The 23,700-nt window shown below is 35.7% G+C and overlaps 1 protein-coding gene across 1 annotated transcript in view; it reads left to right on the top strand.

Annotated features, from left to right (window-relative positions):
- lrrc45 (leucine rich repeat containing 45) overlaps positions 1-23,700 on the top strand; it is a 47,104-nt gene that overhangs the window by 4,535 nt on the left and 18,869 nt on the right. Inside the window, exons 2-12 of the mRNA XM_052032936.1 lie at positions 2,513-2,792; positions 3,840-3,901; positions 5,279-5,349; positions 7,465-7,643; positions 8,062-8,190; positions 10,740-10,847; positions 11,079-11,083; positions 18,771-18,829; positions 19,446-19,523; positions 21,170-21,305; positions 22,365-22,442. Of these exons, the coding sequence (XP_051888896.1) occupies positions 2,558-2,792; positions 3,840-3,901; positions 5,279-5,349; positions 7,465-7,643; positions 8,062-8,190; positions 10,740-10,847; positions 11,079-11,083; positions 18,771-18,829; positions 19,446-19,523; positions 21,170-21,305; positions 22,365-22,442 (1,140 nt within the window). The 5' untranslated portion in view covers positions 2,513-2,557. The remainder of the gene's footprint in view (positions 1-2,512; positions 2,793-3,839; positions 3,902-5,278; positions 5,350-7,464; positions 7,644-8,061; positions 8,191-10,739; positions 10,848-11,078; positions 11,084-18,770; positions 18,830-19,445; positions 19,524-21,169; positions 21,306-22,364; positions 22,443-23,700) is intronic.

A 23,700-nucleotide genomic window follows, 5' to 3' on the forward strand; every position in this document is an offset into this window, starting at 1 on the left:
CATAACTCCTGAAGGTGTTTGCATTTCTGTAACTAACTTTCCTATCTTGAAACGTTCTTTAAAAAATTATGGGAGAATTTGCATTAAATTGGATTTCTATAAGTCAGATCGTCTCTCATCCAGGCAGCCCCTATACTGTAGTTAATGTGAAAGATTGTGAAATATTAAATGGGAGAAACACTGTAGAGAGGAAAGACTAAGAGGTCTATCATCTTTGAAAATTGGTAAATGATTAAATAATCTCAGCCTGTTAAAACTAGTCTACATGGATTTTAGCCAGGCCATTGACAAGGTCTTGTAGCCATGCTGGTCAAAGGAAGAGTTACAAATTAAATGCAAAATTAGCTCAGCGGCAGGAAACATAGGGTTATGATTGACAGGACTTTGTGATTTGGAAGGCTGTTACTGGTAGAGTTCCACAAGGCTTGGTGTTTGATCTCTTGCTTTTTTTAAATATATGATTTGGACCAAAATGTAGGAATATGATAAAGAAGTTTGGAAATATTATAAAAATTGCTGTGTGGTTGACAGTGAACAGGAAAGCCTTGGGCTACAGGAGAATATAGATGGTCACTCAGGCAGAAAAAATGGCAATGAAATTTAATCTGGAGAAGTCAGATAATGCATTTGGGGAAATGCAATAAGTAGAAGGATATTGAAGAGTGTAGAAGAATAATGGGCAGTATAGAATAAGAATGCAAGAAATCAAAGCACGAGTGGACTATATGGACCTTTGAGTCTGCTCTTCCTTTCATTAAAATCATGGTTGATCTTTCACCTCTACACCATTTTCCAGCACTATCCCTGTTTCCTTTGTCTACAGTCTTTCAGGTAGGAGTGAAATAGCATAGGTGTTTCTTTCCTTTATTAGCCAAGGCATAGAATGTGAGAATGGTGAAGGTTGTGTTAGAACCATATACAATGCTAGGCATGCCACTGCTTGCATTTTAGGAAAAATGTGACTGTCTTGAAGGGTACAGAGAAGATCCATAAGGATGTTGCCAGGACTGGAAAATTGTAGCTATGAGAAAGTATGATATTACCTAGAATTGCTTTCTTTGCAGCAGTGGAGACTGAGGAAAGGCCTATTTGAGGTACTCCAAATTATGAAGGCCTTAGAGTAAATAGGACCTAGTTTCCTTGGGTCAAAAATTAGATGTAGAATTAAAGTACTGTAATTGGTAGAGGGATTAGGTACAAAGTGAGGAACACCTTTTTCATGCTGAGGGTGGAAGGGGTCTGGAGTTCACTGCCTGAAGGGTGGTAGAGGCAGAAACCTTCATTGGATTTAAACAGCACTTGGATGTGTACTTGAAGAGCTGTGATTTGCAGAGCAGTGGACCTAGTGCCGGAAGCTGGATTAGATTGGATAATGTTTTTTAACCAATACAGACACAATAGGCCAAATAGTGTCCTCCTATGTAATAAAATTCTGATGGGTAGACTCGACAAACATTTGTTAAAATTTGCATTCCACTGTGCTTGTCTGAAACTAGGTCCCTGGTAGAGATACAAATATTTTATTTCCTCACTTAATATCGACTAATCATTTTCTGTGACTGGGTATCCTGAAGGTGGACATTAACATTTCATTCAGTGGAGGTGTGTTCAACCTCTTATTGTTACTATTTATTAACTAAAATGGATATCAAATCATTACTTGGGGGAAATATGTGAATAATCTGGTGCCCTACAGATTTTTGATTTATTGTACTGCATTTTGTTGTGGTATTATAATTTTTATTTTAAATTTAAGAATTGATACATTGATTTAAATATTGGAAATTTGGCCATGAACTATTGTTGCCTAATGTACTGTACTTTAAAAAGCGAATAATGCTCAATTCATCCAGAACACTCTATAACACATTTCCACTTTTAATGTTTTAGTTCCCCTTGAGAGGTAGTTTTCTGTGAGACTGGAGTGGTCAGATCAGGTATAATAGTGGTTCATTTTTCACCCATGTTGGTACCACATTTTGAAATTCTTTCCCAAAAGTGTACTTTAAAGCCTATTACTTTGCCAAATATTTTTGGAATATGCCACTTTCTCCCCTATTTTGACGACCTTTTTCCATGTTACATGCAGTATAATTACACCTTGTTGAATGATCATTCTATCTACTCAGTCCATCAATAAAGTTTGAACATTTGAATATCTTCAGCCTTTTGGAAAATCCAGCAGTTATTTAAAAAACAAGTCCACAAATTATAAACAATTGTATTTGCACAATCTGACCCATGAGACAGATGGGGGAGGTCCTACAGCACTGGCAGTTGAGACTTGTCTGAATATGAGTTTTGGTAATAAAGGAAGTCTTCTGTTGCATTTTTACCTTCATTAAATCAGAAGTATGCAGGCACGTTATTATTATTTTGCCCAGACAATTTAGATTTTTTGATTCTACCCTCCAATAGCATGAGTTGATGAAGAGTCTGTATAGAGGGGAATAATTCTAGTAATCTGAGTATTCTACCAGTAATATGCTTGTGCTGTTTGTCCCTTTCACAGAAGAATGTTATGTTGAAGAAGAAATTTCCACAGTGACAGATTTCCATGATGGATGATTTCAAAAGAACTTATCTTCGCCTCTGTAAAGAATTTTGCATTGAACCCCAAGAATGCATCCTGAATCAGCTGCGCGATGCTTGTGATGGAAACTTAAGAAAAAGGCTGGATCTCTCCACACAGTCTCTCTCGGTTGATACATGTGCAGTCCTGGGAAAGGTTTTAATGAATGACATAGTGTTTACAGAAATAATGCTTTGTGACTGCATGCTGAATGAAGAAGGTATGATGTGAAACTAATCTAATCTGGGAGGGCAGAGTATCAACAAGAATAAGTATATTTTCTAATTTGGAAATTCATTTAAAATCTAGCAATATTGAAATTTTTTTCAACAACAAGCAAGTTACATTTCAAGTCAATGTGTTAAATTTAAATATTTCAGTATTTAATATTGAAATGCAGATCTGTTATAATCTAATGGAATGATGGAACAAACTTGAGAGATAAATAGCCAACTTCTGTTGCTTATTTCCTAGATGCTAAGACTATGAACCTGAGAGCCCCATTTTCCAACAATCAATGAGACCATTTTGGTTATGTTCATTTTTTAGAATTGCATGGCAGCACCGTGACATTTGTTGCTTTTAAGATCAGTTGTGCACTGATGTGATAGTGGATTACTAGTTGAGTAAATAGTCATTCAATAAAGTTGACATTAAATATCCTTTTAATTTTTTGCATGTTGTGTAAGTAGACTAATAATTAAAAGAGTTAATATTGGAAATTAAATGATGAACCTTAAAACTATCTCATGCTTTCAATATTTGTAAAGTGTGAAGTCACTGTTAGTGAACTTTTTGGAATCTGACTTTTTAAAGTTTGGACATTGTATTTTCTGCTTTATGTCTCATGGAAATGACTAAGTGCACTGAAATAGTTTTGCTTTTCCCTCTCTTTCACAAAATTTTCCATCTGCATTGCTATGTAGTATCCAGTGGAAAATAACTACCTCATACTGAAAGGAAAGCAGAAGTGGGTTTTTACTCCTGAAGTGTACAAGTACAGTTCCAGCAGTGACTTTGTCTGCTTGCCTACTTGTCCTCTGAGCTGCAGGAGGTACATTGGCCATGAATGTGCAGGGAGTAAAGGCACATATTCTTATTTTGAAGTTATGACTTTGCACAGTTATCAGTGATGTATGGTAAATAAGCATTTAATAATCAATAGATCTATTAACTAAGAGATTGGTCAAACGTATTCCCTTTGTAGACCTTTAATAGTGATACTAAGTATCTTCAGGAAGATTTTCAATAATCTTTGTTTTCACAGGTGCCAAACATCTGTTGTATGGACTGTGTACAAACACCGTGATTGAAACTTTAGACCTTAAGGTAGTGTAATTGGCATTGAAGTTGACAGATGAGAAAATCAAAGTGAACTGTAGAACACATTTTGGACAAAAAACAGATTTAATGATAATGCTGCTTTAATGATGCATTCATGACATTATCTTTTCTTAATTCTCAGAATTGTAAATGTTCAGTGATAAATTTCAGCAGGATAGTTTCATTGTCTGTTTAATCTTCTCATTTAATTTTATATAACAAGAACAAAATAAATAATTTATTGTGATGCTGTTTATGAGGAGAGCAGCTAAATGGAACAAAATAAAGCGGTAAAGATGTCAGTTCTTTGTAATGGGAAGGACTACCTTCTTTCTATGTTTTTGTTAACTACATGCATATTTTCTCCTTATTAATGGGATGTCCATTAAACCAATCGTAGGTATCTTTTAGGTGAAGTAAATATCTTTGGATAGAAATTACTATTTGATTACTAGATTTTCATTGTTTGTTGTATTTCTCTTCCAAAATTCAGTTCTAATGAAATTAGCGTTTTTTGATTGTGCCATTCTTGAAATTTAAATTTTAGTTACTCTAATGAACAAGGATAAGATCTAGGATAAGATCTCTTTATTAGTCACATGTACATCGAAACACACAGTGAAATGCATCTTTTGCGTCGAATGTTTCTGGGGGCAGCCGCAAGTGTCGCCACGCTTCCGGTGCCAACATAGCATGTCCACAGCTTTCTAACCCGTACGTCTTTGGAATGTGGTAGGAAACTGCTGCGCCCGGAGGAAACCCACGCAGACACGGGGAGAACATACAAAATCCTTACAGGCAGTGGCCGGAATTGAACCTGGGTCGCTGGCGCTGTAATAGCGTTACGCTAACCGCTACACTACCGTGCCTACCCTAAACAACTAAACAGATAAACAACTGTTTATTTGAACTTAAAAATAAAGAGTCTGTCATAGTGCGTCGGACTTCTTACTATTTCAAATTTCCAATCAAAGAATATTTTTTTCATCTGCTCCAAGTTCAACTTGCACTGTACTGCTAGCAAAACAACAAACTTCACATCATATCAGTGATAATAAATATGATTCTGATTGTGCAATTTAGATCTTTATTTGTCACGTACATTAGATATACTTTGATCAATGTTGAACATTTCAAAATGTTACAGTATTTAGATCAGTAATTTTTTTAATACCAAGCAGTACAAGCCAGCTAGTTGACAATATGATTTACGAGAAACAAATTTTTGTGAAATCTGCTTTAATATTGCATGCGTCCATTCTTAAGATTCATTGCTGTAACACTACATACTATGTCTGCATGTCATGCTATTGTTTTATGTCTGCATAATTCTTGTTGCCTAAGATTCAGTCAGGAGCTTTACTCTCCAATTTTGTGTCTAAGGGTAATAATCTGCGAGCAGCTGGGGCTGAAGCACTGGGAAAGCTGCTGCGGCAAAACAAGTCTCTCAAGAGGTAAGAATGGCTCTTTAGAGCAGCAGTAAACAGGTGGCTTTGAAATCCTATGCTTCTGTAAAAGCATGGGGTATTAATCAGTGTTCTGTACTTTTCTTTTGGCAAGTCCAATCAAGTTTTGATGAAGTCCTTGAACTCCCCCACTACAAGTGTGTCATCCTAATCTTCTAAAACCAGGTTTTGTTTCATGAAAATGAAGTCCAGAAGCATATGAATAATCCTTTCCTTTTCATTATACAAGTGACTCCCACATTACAACCGTTTAGATTAGGGAAATTCGCCCTTGCAGAATTCACAAATCACTACCTAAAAATTTGAGAAACAGAATAAAATTTGCTCTCATGTCATTTATATGAAAAAAGTAAATAAATCAACACAAGTTTGTTTTTCAACTGGTGTTTCTTGGCACGTGCAGGTGACGTGGCTACATGTTATGGAAAATCACAATGTGGCCTCTTGTCTAGGAATGCAGTCCCTCCCCCTGTAACATGGAGATCGCTTGTATAATGATTGCTAATGAATATACTTTTCCACGGCTGTGAACACAAGTTATACTGAGGAAGAAAAGTGTTGTTTAATGTCACCAGAATCATAACCATGTAGCCTTCTTCCAACAATTACATTATCACTTAGCATCTAGTTGCCTCCCTCTTGATGTGAATTCAATTGTGACTTCTCATCAAATAGCATTTATAACATACACCGCTTGCTGATCTTCATTTCCATTACTGAATTAATTCTGGATGTAATGATCTCATACTCGGCATGGTGCATCTTCATTTACCAATTAACATAAAGTCACAAAAACATAATCAAGAACACTCTGTCATGGGTGCTGGGCTCATCTCGTATTTCAAAATTAAATATCTGCTTGCTACTTTTCAATTTTATTTGTAACATGAATTAAACTTGTATTTTGTTCCCTGATGAACACTTCAATAAATATAAGTGTATGGATAAATACAAATTTGACATCACATGAGTGAGCTATTCAGCGGTAGGAGTTGAAAAAAATAATGATGATCCTGATTTAATGATGCATCCATTCATTCTTACTATGCAGTATTACACAATATAAATAAAACTCAGTTAATCTGGCATCCTCAGGATTTTAGATTTTCTGGACTGGCAGATTTCCCCGACTATTGGGTATTATTCCTATTAATAACCCAATGCCATTTTAATTCACTCTTTTGCACTGTTACACAGTAGTATAATAAATGTTCTCATATGTTTTATGGGAGCATGGGAAACAAGGCCTGTCAGCCAGATGCTGAATCATCAGTGTTTCCAAATGGTCAGATAGAGGATTATCACGCATTATTGTATTTTTTTTTTAGCTTGCAGAATGGTAGTGTTGGTGTCCATTGTAGATAGGAGATTATGAACCTGGGCTGGCTGAAATGATCCATGACAACCCTGCAAAATATCTATTTGTATGCACATTGGCAATTCTCCAAATTCACAGATGTTGTCACGCTTGAAAATTATTGGTCCCCTATATTTAAGAAAACACAGCTGTTAACTTTTGATCAAAACCCCTCTTTATGAAGTTTTCTTCATTAACAGCAAGAAGCTAGTAATTGACCTCAGAATATACTGTTTACAGCATTTTCTTTGAAATGAGCAGTTGAAAAATAACTTTTATTCTTATTTATCTAAAATTTGGGTTTAGGGGATCATGTGGCATTACAAAATTTGATGTCATACTTAGCTTTTATCCATACGTTGTTAAACATAATTTGAGCTGTTCATGGAATTGAGGGATATGGTATTGGGATAGGAAAGTGGCACTGAGCCAATTGATCAGCTAGGATCTAATCGAATGACAGCAGCCATGAGGGACTGAATGGGTTACTCCTATTTCAAGGTTATTAAATATTGTAAATAAAATTGAGGAGTGGCATGCAGAATCATTTTTAAGTATTTTGAATAGGATGTGCTTAGAGTCGATGATGAAGTGTTTTTTGATTGTCCTTTTTAAAGTGTTTTTGCCATACTTGGGGAAAAAATAGCTAATTAGGCATATTTTCATTGATATGTTAGGTGTAAAGTCTTTTCAGGTCCAATTGCTCTTCTCAAGACTTCTTTCATATACTATGTTATTCCTTCTAGGTTGATATTGGAATGGAATGCTCTTGGAATGTGGGAAGAAGGATTTTGCATCTTCTGTGAGGGAGTGAAAGCCAACAAACACCTTAAACATCTAGACCTACGCAATAATCAGGTCAACCACCAGGGTGTCGCGGAGCTAGCACTGGCCTTAAAACACAATGATACGCTAGAGGAGCTGGGTGAGTAGAGGGGATACTTTATGTAACAATTTACTCAAAACATATTGAAGCACTTGTAAATTTAGTTCATAGGTATAATTTGCTGAAAACCATTAACCTCCATGGTTGCCAATTCATTACATGGTTGTTTGTTTCACACTTTGCTATTTGTTCTTGAACATTACAAAAACAGTCTTTAAATGCTCCAAGTGAACCGACGCTTCCGTTAAACTATTATGATATTTACCTCATTTGGACCCTGTTCAATTTTGAAGTACTTCATTGAATACAATTGTAACCCAGGTTTATTAATGGCCCCTTTCCCAGACAAATTAATGAACATCGTAAGTTGCAGATAGCTCTCGCATTGTTGTCATTAGCTGATTGAAAGTTGGGGGCTCTGAAGTTTACTAATTATTTATGTATTCCTTTTCTGCAGATCTTCGGTGGAATAATGTTGGCCTAATAGGCGGGCGGTCATTACTCAATGCATTACAACAAAACAAGTCCTTGGTGCGGCTAGAACTAGCTGGAAACAATATTCCCAGTGACATCTTGAAAGCCACAGGTAAAATTGGATTTTAGTCCTGAAGTGCATGAATGCTGGAGAGTTGTAAATCACTTGAGTGAAAAAGTAAGTGATTTGTCCATTGAAGTCTTTAGATGTTTAGGTCATTAGCTTTGTGCATTGCATGCCCTGGGTGCCAGGCATAAAGTGATGAACTAACTAAAATTCAGCAGGAGCTTTAGATCATTTTCAATTTCATTCTGCATTCTGTTTTGCAAGAGTGGAAGAAGTTGTGTTTTTTTTCAATAATTCATTTGAAATTTTGTCAGGCTTATTTAAAAGTAAAGCGTTGTGTGTGTTCAGGAAACTGGTTACATTTAGGCTCATTCTTGTTCTATTTGCGCAGTTAAGCCATGTGGTAGTACAGTAATTGAATTTATGAAAATATAGATGAGAGCAGGAGTAGGCCAGTTGGTCCCTTGAGCTTGTTCTGTTATTCAATAAGATTATGGCTGATCCAATTGTGGCCTCAACACCACTTTCCTGCTGTCTTTCTTCCCATAGCCCTTGTCTACCCCGGTTCAAATATTTGTTGATCTCTGCCTTGAATACATTAAATGACTCTGCCTCTGTAGCTCTCTGGGGTAGAGAATTCGAGAGTCATGACCCACTGAAAGAAGAAATTCCTCCTCATTTCCAACTTAAGTGGACAACTCAGACTGTAAGTGTGCCCCCAGTTCTATGTTTGCCCCACTAGTGGAAACATCCTCTCAGTATTGACCTTGTCAATCCCCCTCCGAATCTAATGTTTCAATAGGATAGTCTCTCATTCTTCTAAACTCATTAAAGTACAGGCTCAACTGGCTCAATCTGCTCCATCTCTCTTCATACGTCGACCCCTTCATTCCAAGAATCAGTGTGCCCTGGGTTTCTTTGACGTGCTATCTCCTATTAATTATCATTGCAAACAGTGTTTCAACTGAAAACTTAATTATGATCTGAGAAACCTGAAGCTTTTTTTTATAAAAGAGAAAACATGCATGAAATAATTTAAGTAGATTCAGGGATAAATTAGAAAAATATATTCCTCATCATATTTTCAGTCATCCTGAAATTTGATTATCGTACACAACATGCTGGAGGAGCTCAGCAGGTCAGGCAGCATCAATGGAGGGAAATGAACAGTCGACGTTTTGGGCTGAGACCCTTTATCAGTACTGGAAAGGAAGGGTAGAAGCCAGAATAAAAGGGTGGGGGGAGAGGGTGGAGCACAAGCTGCCAGGTGATAGGTGAATCCAGGTGAGAGGGGAAAGGTAGGTAGGAGGGGAAGGGGGGGGGGGGGGAAAGTGGGAATGATGGGAGAAGCTGGGAGGTGATAGGTGGAAGAGGCCAAGGGATGAATAAGGTGGAATCTGATAGGAGAGGACAGTAGACTATGGAATAAAGGGAAGGAGGTGGGGAACCAGAGGGAGGAAGGTGTGGGTGATGGGCAGGGGAGGGGTAAAGAGAAGGGGGTAAAGGGGTTAGAGGAACAAGAGAAAAACAAAGGAGGGGGGAGAAACTACACAGCTACTTCATATTTGTGCAAAATATTAACTTGCATGCATAATGTTGGGGTAACATTTCCACAAATCCAAAATAAATCCATTCTGCTGATTCTATTTTTTTTTGATCTGTGTTTTTAAAAATAGAAATCTATTTGAAGGACAACAATTTCTGTTGAAACAATTTATTCTATTACATTTTCTTGGTGCATTACTTTAGTTTTAGGATAGATTTCTGATGTAGTGTAATCTTGTATGTGGACTCCATGTATTTGTCATGGAAAAAAACTAAAATTTCCTGTCTCTGCAGGGGTAAACACCTTGCATTTATGGTTAAATACCTGTGACTCTCCTGTCCTTATCCAAACAGGCCTGGTGAAGCCAAAAGTTTCTTCATAGGTGCTAATGATGGTGCATTAGAGGATAATCAAGATACTTTGCAATACTTACTGTTGTTTGGGGCTTGTCAAATTGTCAGGTACTGTTTGTCTTCTGTATCTTTGACATTGGAGGCAACCATGTAAATTGAACACAGGAAGGGAAGGAGGTTTTCACAATTGTTTAAATATGTGTGCACTGCAGGGGCAGAAGTTTCAATTTAAGCAGTGTTATAAAGATGGGTGTTGTGAATCAGTCATCATTATATTGATCAGAGATAAATACTTGAGCACATGCATAATGCTTTCCAGCTGTACATGCATATAAAAAATCAATGAGAAGGAAAATCAGGTAAGGTGTGTATTGGGTAGATCCATTGTAAGCTGATTCACACTTCCAGTTAAGTTGAAAGTTGTTCGGAATATCCTACAATGTATTGCATTTGCACTGTAAAGGGAAAAAAAAGACGTGCTCCTTGTAGCACGTTTCATAACTTCAGGGAATCCCAAAGTGCTCTGCAGCCCTGAGGTACTCTTCAAGAGTTGTTGCTCTTTAATAGTCTTACTGTCTTCATGTCGCAATTGCTAATCTTGTTAATATCTAGCAATACCACAATTCTTCTGAAATATTAAATTAAATGTGCTCCGTTTGAATTTTCTACCTAATTGTATTTGTGTGAATCAATAGAGCAAGCAATAGACCATAACTTGGATTGCCAGACAGCCCTGAGAGAGAACAGAGTTCGGTCAAAAGTCCTCAGCAATGAGATCCAGTGCTTGAAAGTGGAAAAAACAAGCAGGTACATTAATCTTTACTGACATATTTCTATACATTAAGGCACAATAAACAAGCAGGTACATTAATCTTTACTGACATATTTCTATACATAAAGGCACAATATGAATTCAAATTCAGGTGGACACCTAATTTTAGAATTGCCACATTATTAGAGTTTTCTTCACTTCAGGCAATTGTAAATTGGAGTGAAAGTGGGAGATGCAGTTCGCTGATGATGTAGTTTGACAGAGCAAGTAGCCTCTATTGCAGCCTTAGACACCAGGAAGTAAAATGTTTTGTGATGAATGAATGCTACCAATTACAACAAAAATAATTTGGGATTGTTTAGTTTGTAAGTCTTAATAGCTGTCATGTATTTGTATCATTGGCCTTGCTCCCTAACACTGAACTGCTCAAAGGTTAAATGAAGTACCCTTGTAACTCTCATTTCTTTGTGTTTGATATGAATTCTTATTTTCTGCTATTGAAATGTTAATACATAAGCATTTTATCATACCATGCTTTGTAAACAATGAATCTGGTTTATTTGGGTAGTAGAAAGTCAGTGAAATAGATTACACATAATTGTAAAACAAAACTAAAACAAATTGAAGTATTGATGTCTATAACGTGGAATATTTTTACTTGATATTTTGGCAATCTATCCAAAAGTTATGTACCAGTTGGCTTTGGTGTTGTAAACTGTTTTTCTTTAACTTGTATCCTGTTTGATTTACAAACTCTTTTGAACTTGAGCAAAACTTCTTGGGATGGCATGGTGGCACTGCAAGTAGGGCAGCTGTCACACAGTTCCAGTGACCCAGGTTTGATTCTGATCTCCAGTTCTGTCATTTATGAAGTCTCCATGTTGTCCTGTGGCCTTGTAGGTTTCACCCAGTGCTCTGGTTTCCTCCCACATTCCAAAAAATGTGCTGATTGTTAGTTTAATTGGCTACTGTAAAATATTTTGACTGTCGGTTGGAGAATCAGAGGAATGTTAATTGGCATGTGTTGGAAAATGGGTTTTTAATGAACGGAGTCAGCAAGTATCAAAATCACATCAACTGGTTGAAATCATGCCATGCATAAAGAAAGGTGGTCATGGTCGTTGGTTGTCTATTACCTCAGCCCACCTGCTGTAGGAATTCCAGAGGACTAGGCTCTAGGTCCAATCTCCTTTAGCTACTTTACAATGGTCTTTCTTCTATCATAAGGTCAAAAGTAGTGTTATTTGCTTAATGATTGCGTGGTATTCAATTCCAGTCACAACTTCTCAGAAAAGGAAACGGCACATGCCAGCATACAGGGGGATTGAAGAACCATTAAGGCGCAGACAAGTAAATTTCAAGCCTTGCATGTATTAATGCAATCACCACCTATAGGAGAGTCCAACCATCTAAAGGCTTGAAGTCTAAATCCTGTGACTCTCTACCATACCCATTAAGTTGCCTCCACCTAAAGGAGGCAGACCGCTATCATCTTCCCAAGCAGAGTTAGAGATGGGCAACAAATGTTGGCTTTCCAAGTGATGCCCACATTTTGTTGACTTATTTAAAAGAAATTAGTTTCCGAAAATTGAAGCAGTTGCTAGAGATAAATCAGTTTTCAGCGTTTAAGTTTCCATCTGCTTCGAAATTAAAATGTTTGCAAATGAAGAATGCTCTGTCTCCTCATGTCTGTAGAATATCAAGCATATCATGTGGTAATCTACTTTAAGGAAAGAAATAGCTGAAAATAGGTATCTTAAAGGCATTTATAGCCAGTTCAAAACACAGGCCAAAAAAGTGGTTGATTTCAGTCCCTACATGATAATGCAGGCTTGGGGCAAATGTTTACAGATGTGGTTCACTGACTGTTAAGCAAAATGAGCATTGGTAATGTGTCCTAAAAATTGACACAGATATTGCTTGATATTGCTTGAATAGTCCAAAATGTGGAATTTGAGGCATCATAATCTTTGTTGCCTTGGTAACTAAATTTACACTTGGACAAATAATTGAAATCAAGTTAATTCATCTCACCATAAACTGCTGCTGAAGTCAAGTCCTTAGTTAAGCTCCAGCACATGGTAAGAGAATTTGTAAAGTCAAGACCCTTTCATTGAGGGGAAAAAATGCTATGCTATTGTGCCTCTGCACTGCAGTTTTGTTCACTTTTCATGTAAAATGGAATGGGGGTGGCGTGGGGAGGAAGGGGGAAGGGAAGTAACTAATTGAACCGCAAACATACTTCTAGCATAAACTCTGCAAATCCTTCCTCATCTGAATTTACACTTGGAATATTTTGTTTTGTCTTACCTTTAGCAAAAACTCCCTTGTTACTCTACAATTTTGAATGCTTTCTTCCAATTGCTTTAGGGATATTGGGTCATTTAATCTTTGTACACATTATCATGTTTTATTTGAATGAGACTTAAGGGTCATGCAAAAATACTTCCACATTTTTTTTTCATCCTTCCTAGAAAAAACATTTAATAATCAGTTTTGCATTACTAGGATGGGTGAGAGGGAGAGCTGGTGGTAGTGGAAAGGAGGTAGTATCCTTTAATATACTTATTTTTTGGGAGGATTAAACCCGTCTATCTAATCTGAACAATCCAGCTTTTCTTTAAGGTTCTTTCAGGTAGATTTTTGTAATTTGTCTGAAAATATTTTAATATCTAGCTATTTCTGCTATGGAAATTCATTCTATAAATTTTAAACAAGTTTGGGTTTCTACCATTCTTTAGTTAAATTTATTACTGAACAACAACATATTCTTTTATAGCACAAACAGTGACATTGGGGTGTATTGTATCTTTTAGCTTTCATATTGCAATGCACAGTCTCAATTATTTGCACTTTCCTTAGAATCTTTATATATATTTTTAATGAGGCATAGTGAATTCCATTTACCATGCTGCTTATTCAGGCACCCTGTGTGTACTTTCACAATTTGATGCATGAAAGGGTTTAACATGTCTGCTGATTGCTTGGAAAGTTGTTTGGTTCAAACTATTACTAAGGAAGTGTCTCTGAAAGGTAAATTAATAAGAGACACAACTATAATCTGCCAATGTTACAGTCATTGATAAACTAGCTGGGAAGTCGCTATTGTTCCAGAATCCGTTTAGAGAATCAAACCCTGGAAATTCTTAAACCTATTGTAAACATGATTTCTTGATGATCCAGCATGCTTTATACTGTACCTAGGTCCAGCAATTTTGTGAGTTTTATCAGTTTATAATTTTATCTGGCCCTGTTCTGCAAACCAAGCATGCCTTACTATATGTCCTCATAGAAATGACTACACAAACAGTATGTGAGGTACATTTTGTAACTTTTACACAAATTATATGCTGCAGATTTTAGTCCAGTGTTATCAACACAGTGATTTTTTTTAAGTGAACTGAATTGTTATATTTTAGTGTTATAATCTATCAGTATTTCTTAGTGATCTTTTGCATTCTTTGAAATTAAGATTTAATCCATAGGTTTTAATCAAAGCCGCACATGTCAATAGAGCAATAGTTCTTCTATTACTTAAAAGAAGAAAGGCTTAAGAGTTCATGTTACTTCCAGTATTCAAATCACAGCATTGCTAGATGCTCTTTAAGAATGAACAAGGTAATAGTGCAATATGTTGTGCATTTAAGGTTTGCATTTACTTCACAGGGAGAGCGTTTAAGTGTTTTCTAGTGACAATGTGCAAAATGAAGTGTGGTTTGAGAATCTTAGTGCAGTTACTCATTTTATATATTTTTAAAATTAATTAGCTCTCTGATTTTCCAAATTGAAATGAACAATTGCAACTAATGTTACGAGTAAAAGCTTTTTCTATCTAATAGGTGTTCAAAGTTATGTGACAAGGATAGCTATGGAGAAACAGTTTTTTGCTAGGGGGAGTGTCATTAACCAGAGGGCATGGATTTTAGATATTTGAAAAAGTGCAGGAATAATTGGAATATCTCTTTGAAAGAGCTTCTGTTATCAGGTTTCCCTGTGTAGCAACACACAGCTTCAGTTTCAGTGTACTCTATTGTATTGATCTATGGCAAGATCTCACAGCTTTGATCACTAGAGCCAGCCTTTAAAAGGGTGAGTCTAGGAAGCAAACAATGACTGTGAGTTTGATCTTTACAGGCAAAGTGATCCAGGCACATGGAAACCTGCAGGATTTTACAGATTTCACGAAGGACCATCTTGCTGAAGCCTAGTTTGTGTAAACATTGCTGCCCAGAAGTTAGCTATGAGTTATAAACTCCCTGTAGATAAAACTCTTTGTAATGAGTCATTATCTGCCTCCTCTCGTATGGTCCCTGTGAAGTGTCTCCCACCAGTGGTCCATCTTCATCTTTATGTCATCCAGGCAAAAGGAATTAGTGGTAACAAGGACCATTTGCAAATTAATTTTGAGTACAGAAAAGTAACAATGCAAGGAAGACTCCATGTCAAGTGTGAATTTGAGACTCCAGAGGCTGAAGAGTGGTTTAGAATATCCTGGCAAAGAATTCTTTGGAGTAGAGATCTGTTATGTAACAATTTAAGAGAAAACCAGAATTTGAAAGAGCTGTTTGATCTGTGAATACACAAGAGCTGTAATCTTTCAGATTAGAGTGGTTGAAAATAGTGTAGAAGTCAAAAATTGGGCATTGCACACTGTTGATATCGTGTGGGAGTTTAAAACCAGAGCCAGGTTCCTAGTGCTAACTAAAATCTTGCCAGAAAGTCAGGGGTCACATTTCAGAACAGGTGTTAAAACACAGTGAAATGGATTAAACCTATTTTCAACTTCAAAGAATTTTCTTTTTCAACGAGGTCTTTTTTGCAAATCTTTTGTGTTTTAGTTTGAACCTTTGAGTAAATCTAACCAAAATTATAGTTTAAGATTTAATGCTTCTTTCGCTGAATTGAGAAGTTCATTGAAGTCTCCACATTAATTTGAATTGTTGAAAGGGAAAATTTTCTTTGTATGTAGAAATGCATTTGTTCAAAGAATGTCTTAACAAGCTTGCACTCTATGATGTAACTTTAAAAGATTGTGTGCAGCTTCTGATAAATTTTGTGTGATTGAAAATGAATCTTGATAACTCCACATTATAAAATGCAGGTGTGTTTGGGACTGTGATTTCATGGTGTCAAGTGCATACTTATTATTTTGTGAGTAATGAATGTAATTAGAATTGAAATTCACTTTTGTTTTTACCTCCGTTATTATCATGTCATTTTGTCTATCCTGTAGTTGAATCATATTGGGTTGAAAAGGATGTACTTTTAGGTTATTGAAACTCTTGGTATTCAACTTCTGTTTAAGACTGTTGGCATATATTTACATTGGTACCTAAGAATTTGCAGTTATATGAATTAAGCTGTCCTAATAATTTTGTAATTTTTGGGTTTCTAAATTAGCTGAATTTAAAGTTGCAGATCATTTTACATTATTTATACATTGTTAAATGTAATTAATTTGTGTCTATTACTCATAATATCTTTCTTGGAAACTTTGGAAAATGATGAATATGTTATGGCTTTATAAGACATAACTTGCATTGTAAGAAAATCAGATATATTGTGTTTTGAATGTGTTTAGAGCAGTAGACTTGGATTTTCAACTCCCAGTGACTTTTCATAACCAGTAACTGTCAAGAAATTGAAAGCTAGCAAGTGAGCCTATAAAACCAGCTCAGATTATCCTGAGGAAGTAATAGTAGCAATTCTAATACTAACTGATAATACTTTGGGAGGAGCAGTGAACTTATTTATAGAGTTGAAGCAAAGCTTAGAAACCTATGATTTAATTTGGTATTTGTATTCTTGAATTGGGACTGGCTACTATAGGATAATTTTAATTCTTTCTGTTGAAAATTGGTATTAGATTGAGATTACAGATCAATTAAATTAATTGATGGGTTTCATCTTCTAAGTTTATAAATGGCACAATCTTATGATTTTATTTTGTGAGTACCTGTCAGTGCATTTAGATTGTGTAATCAATCAACATTTGACTAAAAATGAAAAAGGCTATCTTGGCATAACCATGGTGAAAGACTCACATTGCAGCATCCACCTGTCTGATTATTTTATGATTCCAATGATTTTTGTGATACCAACATACCCAGAAGTCTCTTTTAGTTCATCAAGGAGATTAAGAACTGTTAACTCTGACTTAAATTTTCCCTTTACTAGGATGAAACCTTGTGGATTTGTTCTTCTATGATTTATTTTAAAGTGGTGTTCCTATCAGCTTGGTGCACCACCTGATTTATCTTTGTAATGTAATCTGTCAAGTTACCCCTTCAAGAATTTCTTCAAAATGCATTGCTCTGAAGCTGGGAATCTTAGTATATTTTTGTAAGAAGTGCTTTAGCATCTTGTTTTTCTCCATATGTCTTTGTAACTAAAATATGGGCAGCACGGTAGTGTAGCGGTTAGCGTGACACTATTACAGCGCCAGCAATTGTGGTTCAATTCCTATCACTGTCCGTAAGGAGTTTGTCTGTTCTCCCCGTGTCTGCGTGGGTTTCCTCCAGGTGCCCCAGTTTCCTCCCACATTCCAAAGATGTACGGGTAGATTAACATGGGTTTAAATGGACGGCACAGACTCGTTGGGCCAGAAGGGCCTGTTACCATGCTGTAAATAAAGTCTAAAATCAGGCATATATCTCAAGTGCAATCTGTTTGTCATTGATATATTTGTGCTGCTCACTCTTCTGTTTCCTTCAACCACTCCCTTCATGTGGCACTTTCCCCATGCCACCTCAGGAGATGCACACCAATCCTTCCAAATCCTGCAAATCACTTGCACTTCTTCCAATCTATTGTACTGTATTCATTGTTGACAATGTGGTCTTCTCTATATTAGTGAAACAAAATGTAGATTGAGTGACTACTTTGTGGAGTACCTGCATTCATCCTGCAGGGTTGACCCTGAGCTTCCTGTTGCCTGCCACTTTAATTCCCCATCCCAATTCCTATCTGTCTGTGGCCTTCTACACTGCTACAACGCAGTCTAATGAAAACACGAGGAACTTCCTCTCATCTTCTACCTGGGCAAATTGCAGCCTTTCTGACTCGACGACAAATGCAACTCGCATCTCCATCTGAATTAAAACAGGCCATATCCACTGTAAGTCATTCATTTGTGAGACTTGGATCAGTTTTAACACAGCCTGACCTGATGGGCATACTGAACAGCCCGCATTTCCCAATATTTTACACTTATTTGTATTTTGTTGTCTAATTGCCATAATTAACCCATTGACCCCCACCTAACCTCACGGCAATCCTAACCTTGCCCAATCATAGATGTTCCCTTTGTCCTGCCTATCCCTCAGCTCACCTTCTCTGCAATTTTAAACTAACTCGGTCACTTCTCTTTCCCATTCTGACGAAGGACCCGAAATACTAACTCTTTCTCTTTCTGTGGACACTGCCTGACATGCTTAATGTTTCCAGCACTTCATGTGTATTTCAGATTTCCAGGATCTGCAGTTTCTTTGTTGAATTTTTAAAAAATTTGCAAACTGCAGATGTTATGTTTTTCATTCATAAATTCATTTATAAGCAGCAAAACATTTTTATATGAGAGCCAGTGAAAGATTTAGACTGCCTTGCTCTCCGTGGATTAGCCTTTGAGTACAATGGTAGTATTGCTGAATCGTTTTATTTATCTATTTAATTCAAAAAAGATATTGTAAAATTAGATTATTTCATCAAATACGTTTTACAAAACATCTTCAGTTTATTAATGGTCTTCATGTTGTGAGTGACAAAGGCACTCTTTGTGCAAGCAAAATATTTTTAAAGCTACTTATTCTGATTATTCAGAATATTGATATTTGTATGCTTCAGGATTTTACAAAGTTCAGTTTTTAATGAGTTTGATGTTGACCTTTTTTTTCCTGAGTAAAGCTGCATTTGGATTGTAATTAGTACTACATTCTTTGTCCTAATTTACTTATAGTTCCTGAATTTGATGGGTGTAATTGATCAACAAAAGGATGAATTGTGCCGAAGCAATAGGTTAGTGAAATCTTTTCAGTGTGAAACATTATTTAAGTATTCTTCATATCTGACTTTTATCCCATTTTCCTTTTGTATGGATCAAAGTTATATCAAGGAGAATTCTCATTCCATACAGGGGTGGGGAGAAAATGAAATCCAAAAAGAAATGTATCTTGTGTTAATATTGGCTTAAGAAAAAAAGTTAATCTGACTTTAAAAACTGGTCACTTAGCTTTTTTTGGATGCAGGAAATTCTGTACTTAATAATTAAAACAAAATAGTTAAACTTGATGCAGGGGAATGAGTCATTACTGGGCATGCATCTATTAATAAAATGGAAAGCAATGAGTTTTGGTTCGTTTGATGAGCTTTTGTTTTGAGAAAGGTATGGGGAAATGATCACTTATTTTGCAGAGTATATGAATTTCTTTAAAATATATTTTTAATAGTTTTGCTTTATTTATCAAAATGAAAAATAACATCCAAGCTACACTGGGTATTTATAAATATTCATTTATAAATACAATAAATTTATTATAACATTTGATCAATCCTAAAACAAATCTGCTGATATTTGAGTTCATAATTTTTAATGTGTACATTTTATAATCTTTTTTATTAACTTTCTCTTCAGGACTTCTGCTGTACAAGTTGGACAGTTACAAGAAGCATTAAACGAGAGGAGTTCTATCGTCAATTCCTTACGGGCAAAGTAAAAATTGCTTTTTATTTCCTTCTGGAAGCCCATCCCATTGATAAATGTTTTCCAAATTTACACGAAAACATTCAAAAATGTAAATTCAATCATTATTGGACATATGCTCTTCCTATTCAGCTTTCTTTGGAAATCTGTTGCTTCCCATATGAAAGGGCTAAATATAGATAGTAAAACAGCTCCATTCTATTTGAAAGTATAATTTTGAGTTCTTTTTGCAATTTGCATTACCTGTCTTAACAATAAGTAGTTTGTTATCAATCATTGCAATAGGATTCCTTTTTAAAAATTTAAATTTTAATATTTTTGAAATTTGAAAAATAATGCCTCTCCCAGTTTTTGTCTTTTGAATTAGTTCATGCTGTGAAGTTGTATGTGACTTTCAGACTTCTACATTAGCTGTTCAGTTAGGTTAATGGCATTTTCAGTAGACCAATTTCATTTTTGTTATAACTTGTGGTTTGCAAACTATGTATTTTAAAGCAATGTTTTGCTTTCTCCCTTCAGATGTAATTAATTCATGCCTTTTTGCAAAAGTACTAGACTTTTACGTCAAAAAATCAAGAATGAGAAAGGCCATCCTGGCAGTGGATTATCTTTATTTTCATACATTACTTTTCACACCATAGCATTTGAAATTAATTTGAATAACTTAACCATTTTGCCTTGATTATCTTACTTGGATGATTATGTTCCTTGAGTAAGAAGATTTTTGCTGATATTTCCTAAATTTTTCATTGACTTCCACTTTTAATTTCTGTTCCTAATTTCCTAGATAATCATAATTAAAACTATAATTTACTTTTATACAACTTTGTATACTTTGAGATCCCTTTCTTCCCCATTCCTTCAACTTAGTCAACTTTTGATTGTAAAACTTACAATTTCCTAATCATTATTCACATATTTTATTACACTTGAGTTTTGTTGCTGCTTTCTTTACCCATTTTAATGCAATACATTTTTGGTGGGATGATGAAAACTGACCTTATCATGCAGCACAAAGGCTGCAACGTGCTGGATCCATATTAGCTATGTTGGTTTTCTGGGTACATATTCTGCATATAAAATACTCATGTTTATTGTGCCTTTCGCATTTCTACCAAGATATCCCAAGGTGCGATTAAAATATAATCACTAACGTAACATGGGTGCTAATTTGCACATAACGAGCTACCACAAACACCAGTGTGACAATACCCAACTAATCTGTTTTCAGATTATTTGAATCTGATAGTTGAAATGGTAACATTGGATTTTTTATGTTCTCCTAAGGGTGCAAATGAGACCACAGCTTAAAACTTGATTCAAAAGAAAGTATTCTGCAATACAGCACTCCTCCTGTGCTGTATTTTTATACATCAGTTTCTTGACTAGAACTTGAGCTCAGAAACTTCTGATTCCAAGGTCAGAAAGCATCAACCAAACCACAGCTGTCACTTATAAATTTATCATTCTCATTGCTTTTTTTAATGCTCCATAATAAGGACATTGTAAGGAATTGCTGCTGGAACGCTCTTTCGCTAAGCCAGTTGAGTTCCATATCATTTGCCTTGTGCCTGTCTGGTTGCTTAACTAATCTGCATCATTTTTCTGCGCCCCCCCTTGATGATGTCAGTAGATTTTGTTTTATTCTGTTCTAGAGTACAAATGTCAGAAGCTGCTTTAGCATTATCAGAACAAAAGACCAATGATCTGAAAGACCTCTTGGAGAAGGCAAGAATGGAAAATTTTGAGTTGAAAGAGAAGCATTCAAAGGAGCTTAAGAATGAGCAAGAGGTAATAATGTTTTTTCTTTCCACAAAAAAGCATTCATTGGTATGCAACACCTCACTGGATGCCACCCAAGTGCAGGAGTAGTCAGTCCATTTGGACCTCTGCATCCAGACCAGGTAAGTGCAGGCAGGCAGAGGCCATGGCAAATGAGTTGTCTATGGCGATTAAAGCCTCGAGCATTGTACCATTGAGGCTCTGGCCCCGGAATACACTGACAACCTCTGACAAAAGCCAAGGCTGCTGTGGAGCCTCATCTCATATCAAAGCTAGGAGATGTTGCGAAATAATACTCAGAAGCCTTTAAAATTATTTAGGTATTGTAAGTAGTAAGTTTTTTGAAAATTCAATTAATTAAAACAATTTTACTTTTATATTTTTTAATAACTTTTAATTAACTTTTTCATCATCTCAGAATGACTGGAGATTCTAATTCTATACCAGGTCTGGATGTACAGAGGCAGGTTCCTCAGCATAATGCTGGTGAATCCCATTATGACCAGGCTGCACCTTTTGGATTCCACATGGAATCCAATCATTGGTATCAGTCACTTGTCATGGATTTATGATGGGTCCATGTAATTCTGGGATTTAGTAACCTGTGACTTGCTGAGGACTGGAGAGTTCCCTTTTGTCTTGTACCCTTAATTTATGTTTTTATTTAGGGTATCCATTAATAACACACCAATTCTGTCTTTGTAAGCAGATCAAAATTGCTATAATCACTCAGACATATTGGTTAAATACTTAATCACCTTGTAACTGCTCCTGTTCCACCCTTCAGTATTTCAAATTGTATTGAAAATAGACAGCCTGAACAAATGTCTGTTTCAAGTAGAATACTACATTTAATTTGTTATTGGGATTGTACACAATTTGCAGACATTATCAGTTATTGTTGGGCAGTGTGAGTTCTGTGTATTCTTTCCATGATACCAGGCTCTGATTAGCCCAACCAGTGCTTATTAAGAACAGTAAAGACAACAACTCAGAAAATAAATGATGTGTTTGTTCCTGCTTACTGAATTATTCACATACTGAAGAAATTTGTTTTTCCCCTATCAGGAAGCATGTAAACGAGAGGCAAAGTTGACCAGAGAAATAAATACAGCAAATGGGAAAAACATGGAGCTCAAAAACAAGGTAGTACTGGTACCTCCATTTATTAAATTATGTCTTCAGACACTGGCAATGAATTAGGCTCACAAATTGGATCTAATGTGAAATGTTTTGTTTATTCTAACTTATTAAAAACCTTTTGATTTTATAATTTTGAACAAATATTGTGACTGTCACTGCAATGAATGCACATTATTTTAGACTGTACTGATGTGTTTGCCCCAACCCCAATACACGTGCACATGTAAGTATGTATCCTTGGTGCTCTTCCTATAATAATTAGTAACTATAATAATTAGTAATTACACAAAAGTTTGAAATTAATGTTAACATATAATGAGCAAACTAGTACATGGCAGTGGACAGTTCAGTTGCAGTACTGGCATCCAAAGAATTGGAGCTTATAATTTACAAAGTAGTTTTATTCGTCCTGATTTTTTTTTCTGACCCTCAAACTTTTTTTTGTTCAGAGGTGCATATCATTGGCAATGACACCATTAATTATCCCTACTTTCTTTCTTCTTGAACTGAATAGCTTGCAAGGTCATTTCGGGGGGCAGTTATGCATCAACCACAAAGATAGGTCTGGATAAATCAGATTTCCTACCCTGAAGTATATTAATAAATCAGATGTTTTTTTTTTGCACCATCTAGGAGTTTCATGATCATAATTAATGCAATCTTCAAGCCTTCACATCTGGATTAATAACCCTAACTTTTGGATGTCAGTCCTGTCAGTTGCTATATATTAGTTTGCTCATAAAACACTTAAAATTAATTTAAAACTTTAGTGTTTGAGGTTTTGTCTTGCATCCATTAATTATACCATAGTTCTGCTCTAATTAATTTGTATCATATTCAGAGTCATAGAGCACAGAAACATTTGATAGATGAATTAATTTTAAAACTTTGTAGATATGCTAATACTACCCATGATTCATTTATATTTCCTCAATGACAAAAGCTGATGGCACCAACTAAGATGGATGCTGTGATTATGTGCCATTTGTCTTCTGTCTGAAGATCTTTCTTCCTAGCTGTTTTGAATTCTATCAGTGTATTATTAGAACAGAGCATAATAATAGAACTGAAAAGATCTTCAGTTCATCTACCTTTCTGTCCCAAAACCTCCATACATTTTCTTATGATTTTGAAGAGAGTTCATCATTTGTTTTAAATGGCAGTGTTTCCACTAGCCTTGCAATTCTTTTATCTGCTGACTTGCAACAAAAGTGATCTAAATCTCCTATTTTCTTTTGCTTATTTGTTTCTTGAAGTTCTC

This window comes from Pristis pectinata, chromosome 18 (genome assembly GCF_009764475.1).
Source record: "Pristis pectinata isolate sPriPec2 chromosome 18, sPriPec2.1.pri, whole genome shotgun sequence".
In the NCBI taxonomy this organism is placed as follows: domain Eukaryota; kingdom Metazoa; phylum Chordata; class Chondrichthyes; order Rhinopristiformes; family Pristidae; genus Pristis; species Pristis pectinata.